Genomic DNA, 25361 nt, shown 5'->3' with positions numbered 1-25361 from the left:
TTTTTGACAATGGGGGCTTCCTTTTATAAGCCTCATAAATGATGAATATGGCAGTTTAAATGCTAGTGAAAAATTGAATGCATGCCTTGTTTTTTTAAAAAGGTGGAGGGAAATTTAAACCCATCTTAAAATTCAAATGTTTTGAAAATTTGGTGAAAATTTGGGAGGAAATCTAATTTCCACTAAAGAAATCAGATTTCCCCACCAAGACAAATGGCGGGTCCTTACTTTCTCTCTCCTCTACCTTTAATTAATTGTATGTTACTCTCCTCTAATCAATGCCCTTCATATTTTGCATTGGCAACTGTGAACCTCTTCAAAGTTGCACAAAACAATTAACGGAGGTGTAGACACCCAAATGTGTCTCCCTAAAACCAAACCCGGTGATGAATACTTTTCACGTCGAATCATAATCGAATGAAGTGAAAGTGTGGAAAGTCTAGTGTTGCGGTTAGTTTTTTATTTCTCTTCTTTCTCTCTGATTTCGAAAACCTGTTTTATGAAAATAGCCCATCCAGTTTAGTTTGGTCCATGGCAAGGGTCCAATAATAGTGTAGTTGGATTGGGCTCGAAAAGAGCTTTCCAACGATATATTATAAGCCCAATTCCGATGAATAATGAGGAAGTTATGGCCAAAATACTAAATTGGGCCCGGTTTGACCTTTATATGTGGCCCAATGATCTAGAGGAGGGCCCATTATGATTTATGATTCCTAATGCAATTAGGATTTGATTATAGTCTTCTAGAATATTCTAGAAGGTTCTTTTGAATTTTAATGTGATTAGCATTGATAAATGAGTTTTATGAGTTTTATTTAGAATAAAAGAAGTGTTTTAAATAAAATCACAATTTTACCCCTCGTACGCTTAATTTTATCAAAATATAAAAACGTGTGGAAAAGCTGCCTGCAGCGCCGCACCACAGGTTGTCGCCTGGCGACACGCCTGTCGCTCGGCGACAGGCTCTGTCATGCGGCGACAGGAGCTTGTGTGGCGACAGCGTCGTGTTTTATTCCTTTTCGAACTCTGATTCTTTTTTTATCATATTCCGGCTGATTTTCGTTATAAATAGGGTCTTTAAACCTCCGTTTTTAATCAACAATAATCATCTCTCTTTCTCTCTCTAAAGCTAGAAGCTTTCTCTCTCTCTATTCTTTTTCTAAACCTTCCCTCAAACAAAATTCCTCATACATTAGTTCTAGACACACCTAGCCAAGTTCGAAGTTGCCTTCGCCCTAGGCTTGAAAGGTTATAATTTCTGAGGGTTTGGTCCCAAATCTCTATTTCAATTATTTAATTTAATTGTTTGATTTTATATTTTTCTTGAAGTTACTAACGCGTGTATTTTGTTATTAAAAAGAGATACGAGGCATCGAAGTAAGTAATTTAATTGCTTTATTGATCTTTTGATATAGAAATCATGCTTAGATTGTTATTTTGATTCCTACTATCATGTTAGGATGTTTTATTGCTTCCTAGTATCATGTTTAGGGTAACAACTAAAATTTCTATTATCAAGTATGATTAAAAGAATGCTTCCTATTCCTTTCCTAATATCATGTATCATGTTAGGGCTAAAGGTTTGATCTTTATTGCTTAGTGACATGCTAGGGTTTGTTATTAATCTTGTTGGTATCATGCCTAGGATCTTGCTATTAATATTATGCTTTAACATGATTATGATAATTATGATTATTATGATTGTTATTATGATTATGATTATTATTATGATGATTGATTATTATGTTGCTTGATGTTTATTATTGTTGTTGCTTGATCACGTCTTTTATGCATGTTTAAAGGGAATTTGTATTTATAATCACGCTTAATAAGATAATTAATAATCTTGTTTGGGCTAATATGATTATAATTCAAGTGATCACCAATAATAGTTTTGCTTGTGCATTAAATTCAACCAACATAGATAAACAGGTTTAGGATTAACCTAATTATTGCATGTTAGTCAGAAAGCGCACATGAATACAAGTAGAATAAAGTAGAGGCCTATTTTATAGGGCGAGTTCTTTCTCTTTTAGATTGGATTCATACCTTCATCCCCGAACACCAGTCATGGTTCCAAACCTATTGGAGTTGACGATCTCATGGATCGTTAAGGGGTGTAACCTTCACCCTGTGAACGGTTTACAAGTTCCTAAAACTTGTTAGCGACTCTTTTACTCTAGCTTCCTTCCCTTTGGACGCCACCATGCTTAAGTGTATGATCACAGTGGGGCTCAAGTATAGGATGGCTTGAAATATTCCCTACATGAGGTAGTACATATTACTACATCGTATAATAATTTCTTTTCTCTTTGGTTTCCCTCACCCTTGATTATTGCACATAATATGCAGATTTCAAAACTAAAGTTAGTCACGCAATCATGCCTATAATTAATCATTCACAAATCCCCATATTTCACTTTTTTTCCTTTTTTCAAATTCTACCCATGTTCTTTTCTATTTCATATTAAATACAAATCCCTCTTTCCTAATGAGTAGTAATTATATCAATTGAAGATGAATAATGTAAGTAAACAGTGATATATCGTCTCAATATTTAACAAGAAAGCTTTCAGTTATACGTAATCCTCCTTTGAAGTTCATAATTCACCAGCATTATATTACTTCTTACAATTATATTTCAAAATAAAAAAATATACTACGTATTACTTCTTAAGTTATTTGATTTTCTTTCCTCAAAAAAAAAAAAAAAAAAAAAAAAAAAAAAAAATGATTTTCTTAATATTGAAGTTTGTGTTTAATTTTCATTTTTGTTAATGTTAAAATTTTATACATTTTTTTTATTATTCACGACAAAATGTTAATAAAAGGAAACTTTTTTGTTTTATATATATAATTTTTATTTTTTGAGAGCTTTGTTAGCTTTGTCTTTTATTTTTCAAATTTGATATGTGTAGTTAAAATTGAGGAATCTTTTGTTTTGCATACCTTAAAGTTTTAACAGGGCCCCAAATTAAATATTCGCCCTAGGCCACAAAAATCTCAGAAACGGCCCTGGCGAAAAGAATATAAAATTGTTTTGTAAAGAACATACAGGTGAATTATAAATAATATATACAGGTTTTGTAAATAATTTCCAATTTTATGTTTATTTTATGTCCTCTTTCTATACCTAAGGGTGGTTTGATTCTCACTCCAATCAAATAGGACCTCTAATTTAGTTAAATAAATTAAAAATGGTAGGACTCAGAGACACACTTGTATTTTCTCGATAACGTAAGAGTCAAAAATCATTATCCTTTCCCTCCTAAGAAAGCTAAGAGCAAGGAAAGAAAACTCGTATTGACAGAGTTACCAAGAACAATGGCAAATCAAAAATAATGAAATGATTGTCGAACACTAAAATCGATTATGATGCCATAGCTGTTAATAGAAGATTTAGGGGGCGTTTAGTTTCCAAACTAGTATTACAAAATTTTTGTGAACCCCCCTAAAGTATTAATAAATAAAGAATTAAAATTGAGAAAGGATAACACCATAAATCAAAGATAAAACTAATCACCAAAACACACAAATCAACACTTGTCAAATAGGTTTAATCTTAAACTCAAAGTAGCATGCAATTAATGCAAGACTAAATTAACTATAAAAACTCAGTAATTTAAAATTTTCAAAACATTAGTTGAAGTAAAGGACCTAAATTAGTCAATATAAAGCTTCAAAACTATAATCAAGGTACAAAGAAAGCTTCAAAATAAGCAAAGTGCAATCATTAAGAAAACAAAGAAATTAGGGACAAAAAAGGCAAGTAAAATAGCTTTAATCTCGTAAAATTTACGATTGAATACAATCTTATAAAAACACAAGGGCATATAAGCTAATCACAAAAGCTAGCTTTAACAAGGCAAAAGACAAAAATTAGAACTAAAAATAAATCAAAGTAAAAAATATATATATAATTGAAAGACAAAATGCACAAACAAATAATTACTGTTAGGATTTGTTAATACAATTATTGGTCGAACTTGTCACCAAGAGTGAGATAAAAAGAGATGAAGTCAATTTCATTCACAAGTCCAAGGAAGTTCTATTTCAAAAATCAAAACTATATGATAATAGGAAGATAACACCTTAATTTTATTAAGTGTTAACTCTCTTGTCTTTCATTAATATAAGTCACTCACATATATTTTTGAAAAAACTATGTTTCAACACCTGGTCCCTTTAATTCAGGATCATGTGATGTTTTCATGGTGCTATAGTGCATTTTCACGCTTCACTCACATGGACTCAATTCAATCTAACCCAGAGTACATTAAAGTCATTTTTCTCGGTGTTTAGAGAGCCACAAGGGTGGGTGATGAGAATCGATCCTAGAATCACCTTGAAATGGAAGGGGAGCTCTAACCACTTGAGATATCCCTCACTCTCACATTAAAGCCATTAAAGGTCCTAAATTGTGCGCCTAGCTCTAGTACTATGGTAAATCCGGCCAAACCTATCACCAAAAGACCAAATCAACTTCACAAGTCTCAAGAAATTCTATTTTGCAAACATATGACAATAGAAAGAGGACCTAAGCCTTAAAAAGTGTTTAACTCTCTCTTCTTTCATTGATGTGAGAAACTTACATGTATTGTTTAGAAAGGGCATGCTAAAGATTTAGACCAAAAAATTTAATAAAAATCTTACCTACTGGGTTCCTTAAAATCACAATCAAACACATATTTAAAATATATAAAATGAAAAGCCAAAGAATAGGTGATAAAACCTTGAAAGTAAAACAAGAGAGGGTGTTTGAATCTTCAATTGGTGGTGGTCACTGGTCACTCAAGTAATATCAACCATTTATGCTCCGTGTGCTTGTATTTTGATGTTAAGTCAAACTAATTTAACTTCATGTAATCACATAAGTAATATCAATCACATACTTCCTCTGTTTTTTAATAGTTGCAACACACTTTTTATCACGCTTTTCGATGAGTTGATTAGATTAGGTAAACAAATTAATTAAGTTATGAAATTTAACTATAGCAACTTATCCCTTTCTTCTTATCTCTAGAAAAATTTTGTGATTTAATTTATCCGTTCACCTAGTATAATATCCCCCTTAAAATGAGTGCCAAAGAGGTGTGTTGCAAGTAAATAAAAACGGAGGAAGTATACATCATTAGATATGAATCCAATATTGAAATCTAGATTTGCATTAGCTCTGCCACCTAATGAGATATCCACAACATGCTTATATGACTTGTTTATTAACAAAATAACAACCTAAGAGCCTGTTTTGATTGACTGAACTGAGCTGAAGTGAATTAAACTGAACTAATTGGAGCTGAACTGAATTGAATTGAATATTTTATGAGAGAAGGAAATTAAGAACTGAACTAAACTGAACTTGTTTTGGGTGTTTTTGTCCCTCGGGAGAATTACGGCTCGAAAACTGGTCTGGCACGGTCTGTACCTGCAAAACACAGAGACTCCGGTTGTTTGGAGCTCCGCCTCCGACGATCAAGTTAGAACGTGTTGGAGAAAGTAAAAAGAGCGAAAAGGTAAAATTAAGATCTTCTGGGATTCAGAGATCAGGTGTTTTCTCTAATGTGAGAGAATGAAGGGTATGTTGTAATAAAATGTAGACGTCCCCAAAATGGGGGGAATCTCTCTATTTATAGGGTCATTAGTAAATGTGCCCCTAATTAGGTCATTCTGACCTAATTCTGATGGGTTGCGGTGCCAAATTACAACTTTCTCGAGATTTGGGCCCTGAAGTCTGCCTTTTTTCCCAAATTCTGGGAATGACACGTGTCAAATGGAGATTGGTCCAATTTGGACTAATTTGGGTCTGACACGTGTCACTACCTGGTTGCCCCACGCGGCTTGGGTAAAAAATTACCCAAAACAGAACTTATTGGAGCTGAACTGAACTAAACTGAACTGAAAATAATCTGAAGAGAATATGCCCTAAGTACCTAACATATATACTAAAAACCACTTGTCCAATATTTGCAATTCACAAATCTAAAAACCACAATTCACTAATGACATTCATTTCAAAAACCCTAAAAACGAAAGGAAAAATAAAAACACGTGCATATCAAAATTGTTATTATGTATAAAAGAGCTAAAACGAGACAGTATAAGTGAATATACTTTTAAATCCGCCTCCCACCCACGTCTAATAGCCAATTGATAAGTCATACATATACGCAACCCATTAGTCAACTACACACCACCCCTTAAATCATACTCAAACTTGCCCCAATAAAAATTTAAGACGAATCTAATGTGAAATCCGTAAAATTATATTCATCTATCAACATATATTGTCCTATAAAGGTTGTGCACTCTTGCCCTGTCACTTGCCGCCCATGGGCCATGGGCTAAGCCAGAGCTCGAGCCTCTTACGAATCAAGGGACCAAAACGAAAAAGAAATTGAGAGCCTAGCCAAAACTAGGCAGCTCTTTCAAGTCAAGTCCATGCTTCAAATGCGAAGGATAAACCTTTCTTTTCACAATCTCTCAAAAATCAAAACCCCTCAATAGTAGTAGTATAGTGTTCAGGAAAACAAAGTGAAGAAGATGAACTTCACTTCAATACATAACAACTCATCCTCCATTACTCTTTCAACCTTACCTTCCTCCTCCTCTTCTTCTTCCTCACAATCCTACAACAATTACATCTTCTCTCACTGCCCCAAACCTTCCAATCTCTCTCTTCCACGTGTCCCTTTCTCCCGCTCCGTCCTCTGCTTCGCCCGTCGCCGTAGCAACTCCGGCCGCCCTGTTTCCTCCTCCAAGAAAAACAAGGTCTTTTTTTGCTTTCTTTTTCTTGTTTATAATCTTAATTTTGATTTCTTTTATCCATTTATATGATGTTAATAATAAGTTTTTGTTTAGTTTTCCATTTCCCATGAATTTGTGGATAATGGGAATTTGTAATTTTATTTTCTGGGATTTTTGTGAAAGTATTTATTATCAATAATATGGAATTGATTAGTGAATTTACCTTGGATTAGTGTTTTGTTGAGTCAATTGGGACTGTATTTTACTTGGGTTTGTTGCATTATCTTCATTTAGCAGCCTATGTTACTCTAATACTCATAACAATTCATTTTTTCTCGAATACCCATGTCGGATACTTGACAATTGGATATAGATATGAGTATATGACACTTCATTTTGGACCAAAATCATGCTAAATTTTTGTGAGGCAGTTTTGTGTGACACTTGTAGCCGAGTTTAAGTAACATAGAATTGCCAACAATTTTGGATGTGATTTTAGGTGTTTAGTATGTTAATAGACTATAGATGTGGGGTGAGTTTTATGTAATTGGGTACACACTAAGTCACTCCTGATAAGCTGAGTTCGAGTCAAGTTTTTGTCCGTATTGGCTATCGCCTGCCATGTTTATGATTTACTCCTGGTAAGGTGAGTTCGAGCTAAGTTTTAGTCTGTGGTCTTATATATTGATGACTTTATGGGAAGTAGGACAGTGGAAATGGTAGTTGAACTGAAGTGAGAGCAAATAAGCATAACGCTAGGTGGCACCATTGATCAAGTAATGTGCCTTGTGAGTTATGATGCATTTTGAGAATGCTTTTGCAACCTCTTGAATTAATAGGATTGTAGCACCTTGGCACAAAATTTTCTTGCATTCTTCTGCAATTATTGTGGTTTGCAAATAATTGTGCCTTATACGATGAGGGAAAATCAGTCTGATTGACATAAGACTGCTGTGTGTTCATCTCCTATGATTGCCTTGGCTGTTGCATGTTGGTAAAAACTACATTATACAATGCAACAGGATGATTTTTTTCTTGTTGCTTGCAGAGTCGCACGAAAGAAGACTCTAATAAAGATGATGATATAGATGAGGATGGTTTTGAGGCTCTTTTTAAGCAGCTTGAAGAAGATCTCAAGCAAGATAAGGAGTTTTTAGATGATGGTGAGGATGAGATTTCTGAAGAAGAGCTTGCCATGCTCGAACGGGAGCTAGAAGAAGCACTTGCAGAAGATGAAAATATGTTGGCGTTGTTAAGTGCGACAACAAATGATGCTCCCAAAGGAAAAAGTGCAAAAGAAGAAATGGAAGAGGAAGTTGAAGAAGATGATGCCGGTGATGAAGAAGAAGAAGACGAGGAAGAGGAAGAGGAACCAGTACAACTGAAAGGTTGGCAACTTCGTCGATTGGCACAAGCGCTGAAGGTTGGCCGCCGTAAAACTAGTGTAAGTCATGTACTCTTTGTTATCAATACCATTTGTACTTGAGTCATATCAGTGTCCGAGACCTTTGTGTTAGAAAATCTTGCAAGATAAATATCAAATTTATACTTGAAGATGAATTTGGAGGCTTGGAGCAGAAAATGAATGAGAATGGAGATTGTAGCGAGTAGAAGAACCATTTCAGTGCAAATATTAAATGGGTAGGGACTGACTGTCTTTGCAATTCGAGATCGACTGATATAATGTTGTAGTTGCCATCATTTTGAATGAGCAATTAACTGGGCTTCTGTTACTGTGACATTCATTTCTCTGTTGTCCAAAAGTGCTTAATTAAAGGCTTGCCTTTGTAGTACGCTGATATATTTCCATTAGGCACATGTACTGATGTGTTCACACATTGTCCTGTGTACTGTGAAATCGTTTCATAAATAAGGGGACAGGACAATCAGTTTGAAACAAGCTCCTTTCAAAAGGTGTAGGTTAAGGGTGTTGAATAGAAAAGTGACTTATCATGCACCAATGTACGTATTATAGTATTTGTTCAAAGTTGTTTGTGGTGTTTGTAATTTGTGAAGACATTGTGCTGTGTATTGTGAAATCGTTTCATAAATAAGGGGACAGGACAATCAGTTTGAAACAAGTTCCTTTCAAAAGGTGCAGGTTAAGGGTGTTGAATAGATAAGTGACTTATCATGCACCAACGTACGTATTATAGTATTTGTTCAAAGTTGTTTATGGTGTATGTAATTTGTGAAGGGGATGTTGCTTTGTACGATATTCCCAGCTCATGGTAAATAATTTCCTATCTTTGTTGGTAAACTATTATGGTTTCTCCATTGACCAAAGTTACCATTTGCCTTGCAGATAAAAAATCTCGCAGCTGAGTTATGTCTTGATAGGGCTGTTGTTCTTCAATTGCTGCGGGAGCCACCACCTAATCTGTTAATGATGAGTGCTTCTTTGCCTGATAAACCAAAGCCTGTTGTCACGATTCCAGACTCTGAAGGCATGCCATCTGTTCCTTCTGAGGTGATTGCTGATTCTGAGGTGATTGCTGATTCTGATAAACCTGAACCCAAGGTCGAAACTCCCATCCATGTCCTGCAAGGTAGCTGGTCTGCACGAAAGAGATTGAAGAAAGTTCAAGTTGAAACTCTAGAAAACGTCTACAGGCGTACTAAACGTCCTACAGTAAGTTTATGTCCATCAAGTATTTATCTGTTTAGACTCTGTTCTTTGCACAGCTTTCTGTATTCTGCAAAGAACCAGAGCCAGAGTTTATATCATTATATGCTGCTTATCTTTTATGTCATCAATAATCATTGACGTAACCAGTTATTGACAGTTTATTCATTTAACCTTAAACAAATAAGTTTGAGGAAAAATTAGTTCGGACTTCGGATAAGTGCCTATTAGTTCAGACAAGTTATACTGAAGTCCAATTTACAACTAGGAGGAATTTAATAGAGGGTCTATAACATTTAAGTTAATATAAGAGCTTTCAAGTTAAGAGAACAAAGCCTCAGGGTCGAAGATTGTTTTTAATTTTGAATTGTAGTAGTATACATCTGAAACTAGTATGCTGTGTGTTTATTATCAGATTTCGTATATTTTGGATAAAAAGCATCTAGTTCATTTGATCTCGCAATTGCCAAGCTTTGATTTAACTTCATAGTTTATACAAAACAAATTTCTTTGTTCATTCTCTTACTTCTCTTTCGACATTTTGTGGGAAGTTCCTGTACTAGTTAGTTGTTTGTTAGAAAGACTGAGACTAGATCTTAAAATGTGCAGAATACCATGATCAGCAGCATTGCCCATGTGACAAACCTTCCTCGCAGGAGAATATTGAAATGGTTTGAAGACAAACGTGCCGATGAAGGTGTGCCTGCAGAGCCTGCTAGTGCACAGCAGCAACCCTATCGACGCTCATCTACTGAATCTGTGTTTACCCAATAATTTTGTCATCCTAGTGACTTGTAGTTTATTTTGTAAAATAGTTTCATTAGTGATTATATCTAAAATTGGTCATTAAGCTTATGTACTTTATGCCTATTCTGCCAAAGAGGAACCGAGGGGGTAATGTACTAATGTATGGAGTAGTAAAAAGAAAAACTATTATACTTCAGAATTTATAAAAAAAATTACTATTATACCAGTAAGTAATGTATGGAGTAGTAAAAATTACTATTACACTGTAAAAAAAATTGTATTAGTTAAATATTGTATTCGCAAAATAGTCTCACTTTAGATATCAAGGTTAGTGATTGAAATCTTTAACCGAAATATTGACACTCATATCAATCACATTATCAAATCTTTACTTGGCGTTATACACTTGGCATTTTGTTTGCTCGATATTTTTACTAGTTGGAAAAACTTATACCGGAGTAACCTACAAATAAATATTTCGTAATAGTGATGCTGGAATTCAACTTAATATAATTAATAATATTATGATATTCTATTAAATATTAATAACATTAAAGATCTTGCTACTCCGTAACATTTAATTTGGAAATGTATGACAAAATTACACGTCGATCGGTGTAATTAATGTTCATTTTAATTTAATCTTTTTACTTTTAACTATCGTAAAGGCGTTTATTTGTTTTTGCCTAATATTAATAATTACTCCGTAAAAGATGTACATAGTACATTAAATGCCGTATTTACAAAATCAATTTTGCAAAATGGAGGGACTATAAACCAAAATCTGGCAAATCAAAGTCACATACAGACATACACAGTAACAAAAATACACTTATTTCTTTATTCATCCACGATCCACCCAAAAATCTAGAAATATTCAATAAATGGAAATTTGGATACAATTTAGTCAATTTTTTCATTAAGAAAACATTAGGAATAAAGAAAGAAATGGGTGATTCAAAACCCATGTTTAAAATCGAGCAAAGAGTTCATTCAATTGGGGATACTCGAAGAATTGGAACGGTGAAGTATGTTGGACCAGTAGAAGGTTATTCTGGGGACTGGGTTGGTGTTGATTGGGATAATGGTGATGGTAAAAATGATGGTTCTATTAATGGAGTTCAATATTTTCAAGCTAAATTGGAGAAATCAGCTTCTTTTGTTCGACCCCATCTTCTGTCTTCTGGTATTACATTGTTGGAAGCCCTTATGATTCGATATCGAGGCGAAACCACCAAGGAAGAGGAAGGTATATAAATGTTATTTACGGCCCGTTTGATAGGTGGTCATTACCATTCCCTCGATTTATTACTGCTTACTAGACGGGGCGTCAGGGTTATTGTTTTATTATTATTACTTATGTTTGTTGTTGTTATATGAGTATGTTATCAGCATTTTTATTTATGAAATGATGAACTTTATAAGTATGTGCAATGTGCTACCTTTAATGTGGAAATATAGATTGTTTTTGATGAAGTTAGGCAAAGTGTAAAGAGTGTTCTAGGACAAATGGTGTACATTTGTTGTGAATTGCCTTAAATTTAATAACTATGGCAAGACCATTCACTAATTTGATGTTGTTCAACAAAATAATACAAGTAGAACTTATCATGTGGTTTATCACATTCTAAATGGGTTCATTTTTGGGAATCAATTTATGTGAAATTATGAGGAGATGTAAAACTGTGGAAATCTGCAGAAATGTAAGCAAATTTGACTATGATTTGAATGGGAATTAAAGTTGAGGTAACCAGATGATAGAACAACTTGCATCGAATAGATTTAAACCCATTATATGTACTATAATGTTTGATGATTCTTTGAGGGTGGTTTTGTTTCGTGTTGCCTATAAGTATGTTAAGGTTGCATCTTACTGTCCCTAGTTTAATAGTTCTCAAATTTACATGATGGTCTTTCCTCATGCAGAGGAAATGTATGTCCTTTCAGCAAGCAACAAAAAAGTTTCTATTGAACTTGTTGGGAAAGACAAAATTCAAAATAAGCTAAGTCAATTTGAAGAGCTATGCGGTGCCTCATTAGCTTATCTTGGGGTTAGCTCTGCTGGACCTCCATCTCAAGTTAGTTCAATTGTACCCAGTAAGTCATCATCTTCTTTTACCAATTCTTTTTGCAATGTGATGCCTTCTCTTTTGGTAGCTAATTACTAGTAAAAGTGTTCACAAACCGCGTTCTATTTTCTATGTAATTTTTTAAGATTTATGTAAGTTGTAGCCATTGCCAATTTTCCAATGCTTATTTTGTGTTAATTTTTTCTTATGATGATCCCATATTGATTTTTCACAGCTCCGTTTCAGCACGTTCCATGAACGTAATTTCCTTGGTAGCTTTGTGGCTTTATGTGAACACCAAAGAAAGAAATTTCTTGAGAAAACCGTCTCCAGTATCTTGATTCTGTGAAGGCTGTTTTTTTGTGGCCTGAAAAATGCTGAATATGCTTGTGTGCCTTTGTTAGAGGAAATTTTGGAAGTAGTTAGTAGATTACTAGTCAGAAATGAAACAGAGTATAAAAATTATATTCTGAATAGATCCGTATGGACTCTTCTTGTTCATTTTAGTTATTTCTACAATTTCTCCTTTCATTGTATTTTCTTCTTTCGCATGAAGTCTTGGATGCCATGCAAAAGATGTGCTATTCCTTTTATGGTTAAATGAATGCAATAGGTGAAAATGTGAAATGATTTTCTGTATTAAAATACTAAAGAAATTCAGATTAAAAAATAGTAATCTTAGGAAAAGTATAATGATAAAGAGATGGGAAAAAGGTGAGAATGTTGCTATACAGTGCGCTAGACGTTAGAAAATTGAATTGGCAAAGTGGTAAACGCTTAAGTAGTGTATAATGCAGCACTCTGCAAAATTAAATAAAATAAACTTAATATATTATGGATTTGCCTCAATTTTGGTCTGTGTGGCTGTTGTTGAGGACAGATTGAAAGTAGAGTGTAATGCAGCACGCATGTATAGGATGATTAGTACACGTTATGTCTAAAAAGTTGCATTAGTTTCTTTGAGTGTTGATCTGTCATGCCTTGGATGCTGAAAGTGGGTTATTACTCACTTATGAAAGTTCAGTTCATAATGTTTGAATAACTCAGTTTTATACGGAGTATTACCTATTGAAGGAATCTATATCTAGAATTTCTTCTTGATACTTCTTTGTTTTTGTACAGACCTGAAGGAGCTTGATTTAACTGGAAACCTGCTTTCAGACTGGAAGGTCAGTTTTTCATAACTTAAGAATTTCACAAACCATAATATACCTGTCATTGAGTTGAAGTTACTAGGAAGCTATAGGTTATAGCCACATCATTTCAAATCGGTGGTCATATGGGTGGGAAATGTGACTTATCAATCTATTAATTCCCCCCGTCCCAAGTTAGTTGCCACAAACGATTTTCTAAGCCACTATTTGGACCATTGACATCTATATGACTGTACATTCATATCAAGAGAAAATACATAATTTGAATATACATATTGAGATGAATCCAATTAGATACCTCATGACTGTTTTTCATGTATAGCTGAAAATATATGGACTATTGTCGAAGTTTATAAATTTTGACCTTGATAAACATTTGTGGTGACTAATTTGGAACAGAGGGTCTATATATTGTTTATGTGTATCACCTATAAAAAAGGACATAATGCCTTGGCATGCTTAGTTTTGAGCTATAGCAAATTTCTATTTTTTCAGTAGAAATTTTTGCAATGATCAATTCTTTTAATTTTATATATGTTCCTTTATTGTTAACTAAATGGTTAATGGTCCAGTACTAATGCAGAACAGGAGATTCTATTGTTGTGTAACATGAATATATATCCAAAACTATGCTCATTGATTCTTTAATTTTTTAGGGTTTAATGCTTTGTTAAGTGCAATAAACCAATGCTGGTCAATCTGTTATTTTTCAGGATATTGCCACTGTCTGTCAAGAGCTACCACTTCTTTCAGCATTAAATTTGTCAAACAATATGATGTCGCAGGATGTGACATGCCTACCGATTCTAAGAAACATCCGTGTTTTGGTGCTGAATTATAGTGGTATAAAATGGACACAGGTGCGCTCTTTTGTTTGGACCATCTTTTGCGGGTTTAACCTGGGAGTGACCTTTCATTAATTGCGATTCTTACAAAGTAGTACTTCCCAGGAAAGACTGATGAGTGAAGGGTGCATGTATTACTGTATTAGTGACATAATATGGATCCTGATTTTATATATATATATATATATATATTATTATTATCATTATTATTATTTTTCCTCCAGTTTTGCATCTGTCAACTGAATCTGAGAATTTTTGTTTTCACTTCCACAGGTTGAGTTGCTCAAAGAATTCTTACCATCTATAGAAGAATTACATCTGATGGGGAATAAAATCAGTGAAATTACGGTATGCCGTTGATGCTTCTGCATTCTTGTTTGCTTTATTTTTTTCTTTATATTGTCTCCTTGTGATACTGTGAGTCCTGTTAGATGTAGATTTCCTCCTCCTTCCTCTGCAGCTCTAAGGATCATTTAATCGAAAGAAATGTGCTATTCCCTCTTTCCTGACAATTACTGGGAACCATAAATATAAGTGAATAAGCAAAAGCTTCTTTTAAAAATCTAAATGCTTTCCCAAAAGTAGAACTAGTTTTGGAAACTAAAGACTGTCTGCACAAAGAAACGAGAAAAAATGGATATTTTTAACATGGTCTGGGTATATTGTCTGACATATTCATGCTGGTGGAGTCCTCGTCCTTAAGCTGATTTAATGATTAATTTTCATATTCTAGAAAGATGAGACACCTTTGGGCTGCATATCTCTTTGCCTATAAGTAGTGGAAACTTTAATATTGCACAAGATTTTCTTCTTGTTATTTTTCCTGTCTGATTACAAGTGTATATCTATGAAGAAAAAGGGTCATTTGTCCATTAAGCTAGTTTGGAAATGAGGGGAAACTTAAGTGGAGCTTTTTTGGTCAACCCCCCCCCCCCCCCCCCCCCCAAAAAAAAAAAAAAAAAAAAAGAATTTCAGCTCCAAGCTTAGTTCTTAAAAACTGGGATTGGATGCCTGTGCTAATTATCATGTAGTGCTTTAGCTGAATTAATAATACTTCTACGAGTCTTATCTTTGATTTAGACATTGATTTAATCATAGCTTTACTTAATTTTTTTAATTAACTTTCAGCTGTACATTTTCTAGTTCATCTCTGTCTTAAGTTACATTTTTATATGTTCTTTGCAGCCCACGTCAGCCACTGCTCAAAGTTTTGGTTCTCTGCGCATTTTGAATTTGGAAGAAAATTGTATATCTGAGTGGGGTGAGGTTTTGAAGTTATCAGAGCTAACTAGGTATTAATATACTCCATGAAGTCATTGGTGGATAACATTTTGCTTTCAAGTTATATGTATGCTTTTTTGTTTGCTATAAAATGAAGGGGAATGAGAGGGAATAGATGAGTCTGCTGCAGTATCTGGAGCTGGAAGCTTGTTTCTTACCTGCAATATCTGGACTAGATCTGAAGTAAATGCATTTTTTTTTTCCCAGTTTAGAGCAGCTTCATTTAAGCAAGAATAACATAAGCAAAGTATTTTACCCATTTACAAACTCTATGGATAAATCCACCCACATTGAAGCCTTTCAAAATTTGCGTTGCCTTCTCTTAGGTAATTTGTGATCAATTCTGTAGAATATTTGTCTATGTTGAATTTCAATCTCATATAAACTGAACTATATGGTGGTGCTTTTTTGTATCTTGCAGGTGCTAACTGCATTTCAGATCTAGATTCTGTAGATTCATTAAATTCTTTCCCAAGCCTAACAGTATGTTCTTGTGCCTTTACTTATTTTTTACATGCTTATGGTGATCACTGATATAATATAGTATTGTGTAGCATATGGTGCTGAAGTGTGGTGATACATGCTATTACTTATGGTTGATTATGTTTATAATGTTGGTCCTTGTAGTTTGTTTATTGGTGTGACTATGAAATCTGTGTCTTTATTGGATTTAATCATCTTCTCAGTCAATAATGTGCATGTATATACTGATTAGAATCACCCAGAAGGGCCAGAAAACTGGATTTTAGGAAAGGTAGGAGCTTTGGGGGCATGAGACTCTTGCTCATGTCCCCCATTCGACCATTTTTCATGCTTAGTTTGACTCTACTCCACTATTGCATGCTAACAGGGTAGAAGAGAACGTATAGAGAGGTAAAACTGTAAAATTACTCTGTAATCGTAATCATTAATAATCAAGACATGCTATGGAAATACTGTGGCATGGCTTGCCTTTATATAAATTGATAGAACTTTGTAAAACTATTTAAAATAGATGTGGAAACTAGATATTAATAATTGTTTTATGTGATTAATAATTGCATGTTTTATCACTAGAAATCCTAATAATAACATTAAACAACAAATAGGGACTTCCAGGGGTATGTGACGAGGTGGTTCCTTGTCTTCTTCACTTTGGTTGTTGATAGTTTGACATTTTCTTATTAGAGAAGGCTTTGAATTATGTCAAGGGCGTTAGGCCTTAAGGGTACATGGGATGGTATCTTTTTTCCACTATCTCTTATTTGTGGATAATAGTATAATACTACATTTTTCCTTTTGGTTGATGTGATCAGGGGCAAGAATGCACTTTACTACCATGCAAGTATTCTGTATTTTTCCAGGGTTGAGGATTAGTCTAGGCAAGTCTCATGGATCAATTTGGAACTTTCTACTCTTAACTTGCTTGCCTCTCTTGTTTGCTGTGTTATCTACTCTCAAGTCTCCACATTTGCATACCTTACCAGGAGTAAGGCCTGGCTCTTGTGAATCTTTGTTCTAAAAACATCTCTTTAGTAGGGAAGTCGTCATGGTGATTCTCTTTTGAGCAAGACTCTTTTTGCTTGTAAGGTTTCAGACTTCTAGCCCATGAAAATTTGTATCCTAGATTTAGTCTATTGTTTCCAATGGCCAGACATAGTTTGATGTGCATAAAAGTCAGTTTTTGGAGGATTTTTGGGCTGTGGAGGGAGTCGTAAGATGACTTGGAGAAGGTAGTTGAAATGACATGAAAAGAATGGGTTTGCAAGAGCATTTAGTGCAAAATGGATGATCATTGTGTATGATTCACAGGAGATAGATCCTTGGGTTATGTAGCCTACCCCATCCTTTTGGGAATTAGACTTTGGATCTGTTTGAAGTCCCTGTTGCTGGAGTTATTTTGTCCTCTATTGTCACGATGTCATTTTTTGATGTGCTAGTTGAGAGGTAATGTATTGAAATTTTGACTTTGATAGAAATTCTAAGAGTGGGTTTTTCTCAATCTTTTATATTCTACCTATTGAGTACTGCATGCTTTGTGATTGAGGGTTTGGTTGTTAGATATGCTTGTTTCCATTACTGACTGTCCCTGTATAGCAAGCAAGATAAGTTGTCTCTAGGACATATCAAAAGTTGTTTCGTCAAACATGCTTGCCACTTAGAGGTTTGAGACAAAGTTTTAAGAAAGCGTGTGCTGTATTTAGAAGTTTTAGGTGCTTTATCCTCTTCTTTAGTTTATATTCTCTGATCTTAGCTAGCAAAAACCTTTCAAGTTGTAGTTTAGAAGGAATTTAACTTATCTGGGATGTTCTTGGGGGTTTCTACTGTGGTAGGGGTATGAGATCCAGAATTGGCTGTTTAGTTTTTTGGGTTTTCCTCTTGGAGGCAATCCACGCTCAGAGGCCTTTTGAGAGCTTTTTATCTCACAACTTTCAAGGAGATTGAATGGTTGAAAGAAGGTATAGTTTGCTTTGCCAGGGAGGCAGGGAGCGTTATTGCTGCATTCATGTTTGTCTAGCATTCCTTTTTAATATCTCTCACTTTTCAAGATATAGTTAGGAGAAGTTTAGGTATCAAAGCTCAAGATGGTTCTACTTTCTATAAATAAATACACAGGCTGCTAAATGTCAATTGTATGTTAAATGCTGACTTCATTCAAATTGCTTATGCTAAATTCTTCCACAGCTGGATTTGTTGAATATATCTGATCTTTAGATGCACATGTTTCCATTTCATGCTTGCTGATATTATGAACAAGAGTAAATTTTCTGGATTGATAGGCTGTATATGATACCATATCAGACTGCGTATGATACCATATCACAATCATAAATTCTAACAAGATACCATTATTTTCTCCAAAATTGCTGAGTAGTGTACACTCTATTAGAGCACCATAGTGACTATGATGATTACCACTAAAACATACAGGAAGTTAGTGAAACACACCTAAAATTTAAGCATTTAACCGTCAATTTCAAGATCCAGCATCACAACAGAGGATTGACTTGATTGAGGAATAGATGGACTTGAAGATCCTGACATAACACTCAGTCAAGTATTTTCTGAAGGTGGTGAAAAAGCAGAAAAGTAAAATAAGGTTGTGACTTGTGATGGAAGAAGTTGGTTTTATCCTGAATTAATCAAAACAATGATATTAGGACCTGCAAGAATCCCTGGAACAACTGATGAGTTATTGGTGGTGCACAATCATGGAATGTACCTCTTGTGCGACTTGCTATGCCTTTCAATCCCTTCCTGACCCTCAATGCTCATGTTCAGACACAGTTTCTCAAATTATTCAAAGTATTTAAAGTTTGGCGAGGAGTAGTGATATGCTTGTGGTTGCCATTATCGAACATTAAACTATCATGTGATCCCTCTAGATAATGTTGTGAAATGCTTCTGTATAGTGTTCTCTTTCGGTGGTCATGGACTCATGGGGGGCTTAGCAAGGTTCAAGAAGTCATTACACTGTGCCGTATGTTGTGTTTGGGGGTTGTCAATTTGACATAGCCTTGTTTATATCATGTTCCTACTTACAAGTTACAAGTTACAAGTTAAGTTACCAGTTTATTTTGACATCTAATTTGTGTAGTTCAGGACTAAATTATCAATGAAAAAAGGCTGAAATTTTTGTAATCTTATTGCCTTTGCTTATATGATTGACATCAAATTGTGGAGGTTGACTCTGAAATTTGTGAGAAAATTATTTGTAGTTGAAAGCATCACTGCTTTAAGGACTCAAGAGTAAATGAATATATCGACATTCTTTCATTTAAGCACACTATACTGTTCCTGTCAGTTGTTATATGTCTTTGTTTATGTATGGATTTATGTAGGATGTTAGGCTCTCTGAGAATCCCATTGCTGATCCAGGACGAGGTGGAATACCCAGGTTTGCTCTGATTGCCCGATTAGCAAAAGTTGAAGTACTAAATGGAAGTGAGGTGAGTTTCAAAAATTTCTCGTCTATTAGATAATTTTTTTCATGCAGAATGAGTTTAAGATTAGATGAGTACTTTATATTTTTAATCATGGCAGGTGAGCTATCGTGAAAGAAAAGAGTCTGAGATCCGGTAAATTTTCCCTAATTACTTTAACTCATTGATTCATTGGTGTGCATACTATGATTATCGCTTATATTAAGATGTTTTTTCTTGATATGCTCTTTTATCTAATTTGCTTTTCTATGATATTATTACTTCTATATGGAACTATGATTCTCTGAAGGCTAACTTGCTATTTAAACATTATTGTTACATAACTTACATTCACCAAATTGGAAGTAAAGCAATGTTTCATTTGGGTGTAACTGGTACTTTGAAGAACATCATAGTTTGTTGGCCATTATGTTAAGCTATGTTGGAATAGCTATAATTTTGGTCAAATTTTTATGGTTTGAGGAAATAATAACCAATTGGAAAACTCTTAACCAGTATCAATTTTCCGAAGTGGCAAGAGTTTTTTGTGGTATTAAAAAAAAAGAATTAATAAAACAAAAAAAAAACCTTCCCTGCTCTTAAAATGGGTTTGATTGTTTTCTTTGGCAATCTCAATTTAACAATTGTTATAAAGACTTCAAAGGAGGAAGATTCCAGGTAGGTCAGTAGTTGAGATAGAATGTATTAACAGGAGTATAATCATAAGAGCTGATTATTGAGATAAATTAACTTAAAAGCGGAGCTTGTTTTAGTTAGTATAAATAAGTAAGGACAAGGGTGTTTCCGGGCCAGAAGATTATTGTGATTCTGAGCTTTTTTGTGACCAAAAGAAAGAAGAATATTAATAGGAAGTCTAAGTATGTCGTCGAGATAGTATGATGCATATAGACATATAGTTGTGCAAACCTGAGATGAGTTTCATTGCAAGTCATTGTAGTTTATGTCTTAAGGAGGTTCTTTTTGTTCATCATCTTCTTACTCTTCTGCCCTTGGCCTAGCCTTTTTAGGGATGAAGTGTGTCCGACCTTGTTACTTAAAGATGTTCTTGAAGCATAAAAATATGGATGAAGAAAAGTTGCCAATGTGATCCTCCCCTTTAGAAGAAAGAAACCAATGGATCATCAATCCCTTGTCAAGTTTTCAAGTTCCTTTTTTTTTTCGTTTTCTTTTGAGGCTTCTTTATAGCTAAACACATCTGGTTTGGATACATTTTATTGCTCTAAAAAATTGCATAACTTTCATGGTGAATCCAAATACAGAGCACATGTTTTTTGTTAGTAAGAGAGTTTTCCATTTTAGCCATCAGTACTTGTTGGTTGCCACTTTTGGCAAGCAGTATTCAAATTTATGCTCCTGCTAGGGAGTAAATGTGCTTGCTTTTGTTGGCTGTTTAGTGTTGGGGTAGTTCATCCCAAGTTCCACATGGAAGAAATAAGGAAGAGAAGAGGTCCTTATTAATGAGATGTTCACTACACTAGTATGAGGCCTTTTGGGAAGGTGCCCAAAAACAAATCCGTGCGGGCTAGGCCCAAAGCGGACAATATCATACTAATGTGGAGTGGAGTGTGCGTGCGACCCGTCAAGGTGGGTGACCCGGGCCCAACATTTAGTGCTACCCAACTGAAAATTGCATTATCGGCATGGTGTATGATTAGCTGAATTGAATTATCATCCACAGGATGCATTGTTAAAGGACTATGGACTAAATTTTTTTTACATTTGTAATTTCTCTCTTTTGTTTGAAAATGATTCCTAGAAAAATTATATCAACAAAATTAGGATAACTGTAATAATATGTCATGCTTCCAGATAGTATATATCTTGAGAATCTTGCAAAATACAGAGTTGTTTAAGCCAAGACTCTTTCTGCATACCATTGACTTTTCCTGCTGATATATGAGAGTCATCATCTTACTTGCAGGTATGTACGCTTAGTTATGTCAAAGCTGCATGATAATCAAGAGGAAATTAAGCGTTCCCACCCCCGGTAATTTTTGTTTTGTTCAAATCTTTTGAAGCTTTGATAATTTGTTAACCAATATTTGTAACTGATTAGTCCAAGGATGGACGGTACAGGTGATGGGCCTGCTGGCCACTGTAAATAAAGAGTACCATACATCCACCATGGTCATGTTATTCTAGTGATGCATCCTATGTAATATGTTTATTCTATATTTATCTTATGCTCAAAGTACTTGAGAATAAATTAACATTTGAGAGGACCATGGAAGGTCCATGAACAATTTTTCATAAATTAATGTGCGTGTGTGATCCCACAGAATGCCTACTATTCCTTTTTGAAATGTCCTCATAACATGTCCACTTAGCTAAGAGCCAATAGATTAAAGTGATTGCTTATTTTGGTCAACTTCTCATACAACCCTTGCTGTTTTCCTAGAATAATGATTGAAATGAAACATGATCCAATATATTCCAACATTGGCATAATACATCAAGAAGATAAGTTAATTTTCAACTATGTCAAAAGTCTATGGAGACATCTTTTTCGAGATGAAAGATGTTAACTTGGTAATAAGAGACCAAGAGGGTGTTTACCATTTGGGCTAGAGGTTAAACAATGCCTTCATACTACTATGCATCTTGTGATAATGTTTTTACAAAATCACAAAAGATATTTCAATCGGAACACATATCATTACATTCTTGACAGGATGAAGCTCTGTCTTAAAGCACACTCTCTGTGCGGCTATTGTGGATTATACTATCATTCCACTATGGCCACAACAGAGGTTTACACATGAAAGCCTGGATAGTAACTCTGTTGGCCAAACAGTAAGAAAATGAACAGATTTGTGAATTTCTGATTGCTTGAGTCAGTCTATTTTCTTCCATGATCTGCTAGATTATGCCTTTCAAGATTGGGAGGTTTAACATTTGTTCCTTTGTTTGAGTATTTCCCTTTTTGCCACTGCTTAGAATACTTCCATCTCTTGGTCTAGTAGTTTCTTTTTTAATACTTTAATCCTCTCCTTTTGCTTCTATTAGCAAAGTTGCTCCTTTCACTATGATAATGAGTAAAACAAAGTGTGCAGTGAAGTTTCTTTGCAGTTATCTGGCTAAAAGTGAGTTTATAAAGTTAAACTGGATTCAATTAAATAAATTGTATTTTTTTGTTGTCGTTGCTTGACTCCTGGTTGCTTTGATATTGTACTCTCTAATCTATCATGTATGTTTGTAAAATTGAGATATGCAGTACTCGTAAGGATTTGTAGATGCTGCTATGAGAACAATAGCTTTGGATGTATAATCTGATAAAACTTCTTTTATTATATATTACAGCTTTCATGAACTCAAACGTTTGCATGGTTTAGAAGATGAGAGGCCATCAAATGGAGCAAAAGGACCTCAAAAAATGAGCTTCGGACTTCTTAGTATGTATATGAACTTGTGATCAGTTATTTTGAAGTATGCTATTTAGATGTCTTTCTTGTCACTTATACACATCTTAACTTGGCAGCTATCACTCTGAAGTGTGTTGGGGCATCAATGGGAGAGAAGCCACCGTTGACTAAAAAGTTGCCAGCTACAACTACTGTAATTTGTTTCACCTTTATTTTTTTGAACTGGTGGCCTTTCTCTTTCTCCTTGTCAAAGAGTTGAATGCAGGATCCATGTGTTGGATTTCAGTTGTAGCATACAGCCGTATAGAGGATTACCATTCTCTTTGTTTAGGTTTATTCTATAGGTTACATTGACATTTGACACAACTTCTCATTTGTTTTGCTCTTGCAAGGTTGGCAAGCTGAAAATTCTTTGCGAGACATTCTTCAAGTTGAAGTCCATCAAGTTAAAGCTGTTTTTGCAAGAAGAGGTACTAAGTGGTCTTCAAGCTCTATATGCTTTTGGCTCACAGATATTGTGCATTTGATAGCAATGTTCAACTTTAAAATTTTAAAAATTGAAAAGTTATTCCCTTGGATAGAATTTAGAGGGTTAAGTGATGCCCTATTTGTTTCTTTTTGGTTGTTGATAGATGTAATCTGCTTAAGTTTGAAAAGTACTTTTAAAAATTGTAGGTGATAGCTTATCTATGTACCAATGTAATTGTACTAGTTTTGCATCATGACGCATGTTAGCATACATCTTATATTCACCTGAACCTGCCAGCTGCAGGATCCATATTGAGCGGTCATGTGATTGATATTGTTGTATGTAACATGTGAATGTTTGTAAGATAAGACTAAGGCAAATTCGCATAGAATAGTATAATGACACTTTCCAATGAGCTATGTTGTTAATGTAAGTGATCAAGAGAGAGGACTTTTAGACACCTAAGTATTTTTTAGCTGAATCTCATCACATTTAGTTGCTGCATATTAGTCCATAACTTGTGATGTATGATCTGAAATGAAAAAATTGCTCTAATTCCTTTTTAACTTGGCTAGTAGCTAGCGATTATTTTTATCCACCATCTAGTTGTTGAAAATAAAATTTCTTACCACATGCTTGCGTTTCCCTTGCAGGGCTCACCATTACCAATACTTCTTGATAATGAAATGGATTCCTTGCTTGATGTTGGAGTTGGAAATGAATCAATCATTCTTGTTGATGAAGATGCATAGCATGTTAAAGAAACTGCAATGTAGGTTTTGTTTCTGACAGGTAATATGTCATGCTGTTTTTGTTCTAATCTTAGTGTTTATTGAATATATCAGGCTGAGTTGAGATCTAAATGAATTGATACTGTAATGATGACCTCAACACCAAACAGACCTCCTGCTACAACATATGAAGTATATCCTTTAATATTGGCGTTTTTGTCTGCCTTGAAAAAAAAAAATTGATATCACGGTTGTTTATAATGCTTGTTACAGATTGAACACTATTCATATGGACCTGAGCCACAATACTCATATGGTGGAGCAAGTCCCTTTTTTAGAGTGTGAGCTATGCGCTCAGTTCTCCTGCAACTTTGGGAGAGTGGCCAAGTTAGCTTGATCAGATGTGCCATGGGAGGCGCTCTCCAGTTTGCTTATTGAGATAGGAAGAACTGATATGTGAACATGATATCTGTATGTGTTACTTGGTGATTAATACTTGTACTACAGGCCGAACATATTACAGTGTTTGTAATGCTTGATTCATGGCTCCCTATCCTGTCAATGTTGCAAATTTTGGTTTATAGTTGGATACGAGTATAATTATAAATCTCTACTTCCTGATTTGTTGCTTCACAATCGGGTACTGGTTTGAAATGGTACAATGGTTGTGAAGAGTCCAACTGATACATAATTTGAACTAGAAATGAGAGTGAAATAGAGTATTTTCAAGAACTTTTAAGTTGTCTCAGTATAATATTAGTAACGCTTCTTGAAATAATAATACTTTGAAATTTAAGGTTTCCAGATTATTAAGAACATGAGGAAATGGAAGTCGATGATAACTTAAAATGTTTAATCATATGACCTTGGCCCAATTCCCATCTGGGTTAGTTTAATCCATGAGTACCTCTAAGGTTCTAAGGTAGTGAATTAGGTGGGTATAGTATGTTAGACCAATTGTATACATTTTAAGACCTACTTGTATTATGTCTTTACTATTTTATTTTTTTAAACGTGCATATCAGCATATGCATATATCCCATGCGTTAGCACGAATATGCTTGAGCAAAATTAATTGTCCAAAGTAACAACATTCCTGATTGGCACCCTTAGAACCTTTTTAACCATTTGATTATAACAAGTTAATTATCTTACAAATTTGAATAAATACTCCATCAATGCAACAACAACATACAATATGTCCTCTTTTAATGCTTCGTAAAAGATTACTAACCTAAGCTTGGTTTAGTGGAAAGGAAAACATCTTTCAAAGTTCAATCCCATTAGTGACAATTTGGGGGATGGGATTCCCTTGCCTTCCTCCCACTCTCCTAAATTATATAGCTTATTAAATCGGCCCAGTTTGACCCGTGGGGAGTTTAAGTCCAGAACCCTTCATCTATGCCCCAC

General features: G+C 34.5%; 2 protein-coding genes across 2 annotated transcripts; both read left to right on the top strand.

Moving 5' to 3' along the window:
• The first annotated feature begins 6463 nt into the window (after positions 1-6463).
• Positions 6464-10347, top strand: LOC145584743 (protein OVEREXPRESSOR OF CATIONIC PEROXIDASE 3-like). Its single transcript, XM_081641541.1, has 4 exons — positions 6464-6768; positions 7793-8188; positions 9050-9376; positions 9980-10347. The coding sequence occupies exons 1-4, from the start codon at positions 6541-6543 to the stop codon at positions 10142-10144; spliced, it is 1116 nt and encodes a 371-aa protein (XP_081497667.1). The 5' UTR covers positions 6464-6540; the 3' UTR covers positions 10145-10347.
• Positions 10348-10935: 588 nt separating this feature from the next.
• On the top strand, positions 10936-24653 carry LOC145584741 (tubulin-folding cofactor E-like). The gene is made up of 16 exons (XM_081641540.1): positions 10936-11366; positions 12044-12214; positions 13309-13355; positions 14054-14200; positions 14459-14533; positions 15371-15477; positions 15674-15792; positions 15888-15949; positions 19288-19395; positions 19490-19524; positions 21311-21376; positions 22690-22781; positions 22868-22944; positions 23144-23221; positions 23874-24012; positions 24225-24653. The coding sequence occupies exons 1-15, from the start codon at positions 11066-11068 to the stop codon at positions 23970-23972; spliced, it is 1584 nt and encodes a 527-aa protein (XP_081497666.1). The 5' UTR covers positions 10936-11065; the 3' UTR covers positions 23973-24012; positions 24225-24653.
• The last annotated feature ends 708 nt before the right edge of the window (positions 24654-25361 follow it).

The sequence above is a fragment of the Chenopodium album genome, chromosome 16 (genome assembly GCF_948465745.1).
Source record: "Chenopodium album chromosome 16, dcCheAlbu1.1, whole genome shotgun sequence".
In the NCBI taxonomy this organism is placed as follows: domain Eukaryota; kingdom Viridiplantae; phylum Streptophyta; class Magnoliopsida; order Caryophyllales; family Amaranthaceae; genus Chenopodium; species Chenopodium album.
The sequence above is the reverse complement of the archived record's forward strand: the minus strand, read 5'-3'. Positions and strand labels throughout refer to the sequence as shown.

What these genes read in the sequence shown, in the direction of transcription:
- LOC145584743 (XM_081641541.1), top strand. Translation starts at nt 6,541, where the DNA reads ATGAACTTCACTTCAATACATAACAACTCATCCTCCATTACTCTTTCA. An exon ending in TTGGCCGCCGTAAAACTAGT is followed by an intron (nt 8,189 to 9,049) that starts GTAAGTCATGTA and finishes TTTGCCTTGCAG; the next exon opens with ATAAAAAATCTCGCAGCTGA. An exon ending in GGCGTACTAAACGTCCTACA is followed by an intron (nt 9,377 to 9,979) that starts GTAAGTTTATGT and finishes TAAAATGTGCAG; the next exon opens with AATACCATGATCAGCAGCAT.
- LOC145584741 (XM_081641540.1), top strand. Translation starts at nt 11,066, where the DNA reads ATGGGTGATTCAAAACCCATGTTTAAAATCGAGCAAAGAGTTCATTCA. An exon ending in AACCACCAAGGAAGAGGAAG is followed by an intron (nt 11,367 to 12,043) that starts GTATATAAATGT and finishes TTCCTCATGCAG; the next exon opens with AGGAAATGTATGTCCTTTCA. An exon ending in AAGTTATCAGAGCTAACTAG is followed by an intron (nt 15,478 to 15,673) that starts GTATTAATATAC and finishes TTTTTTTCCCAG; the next exon opens with TTTAGAGCAGCTTCATTTAA.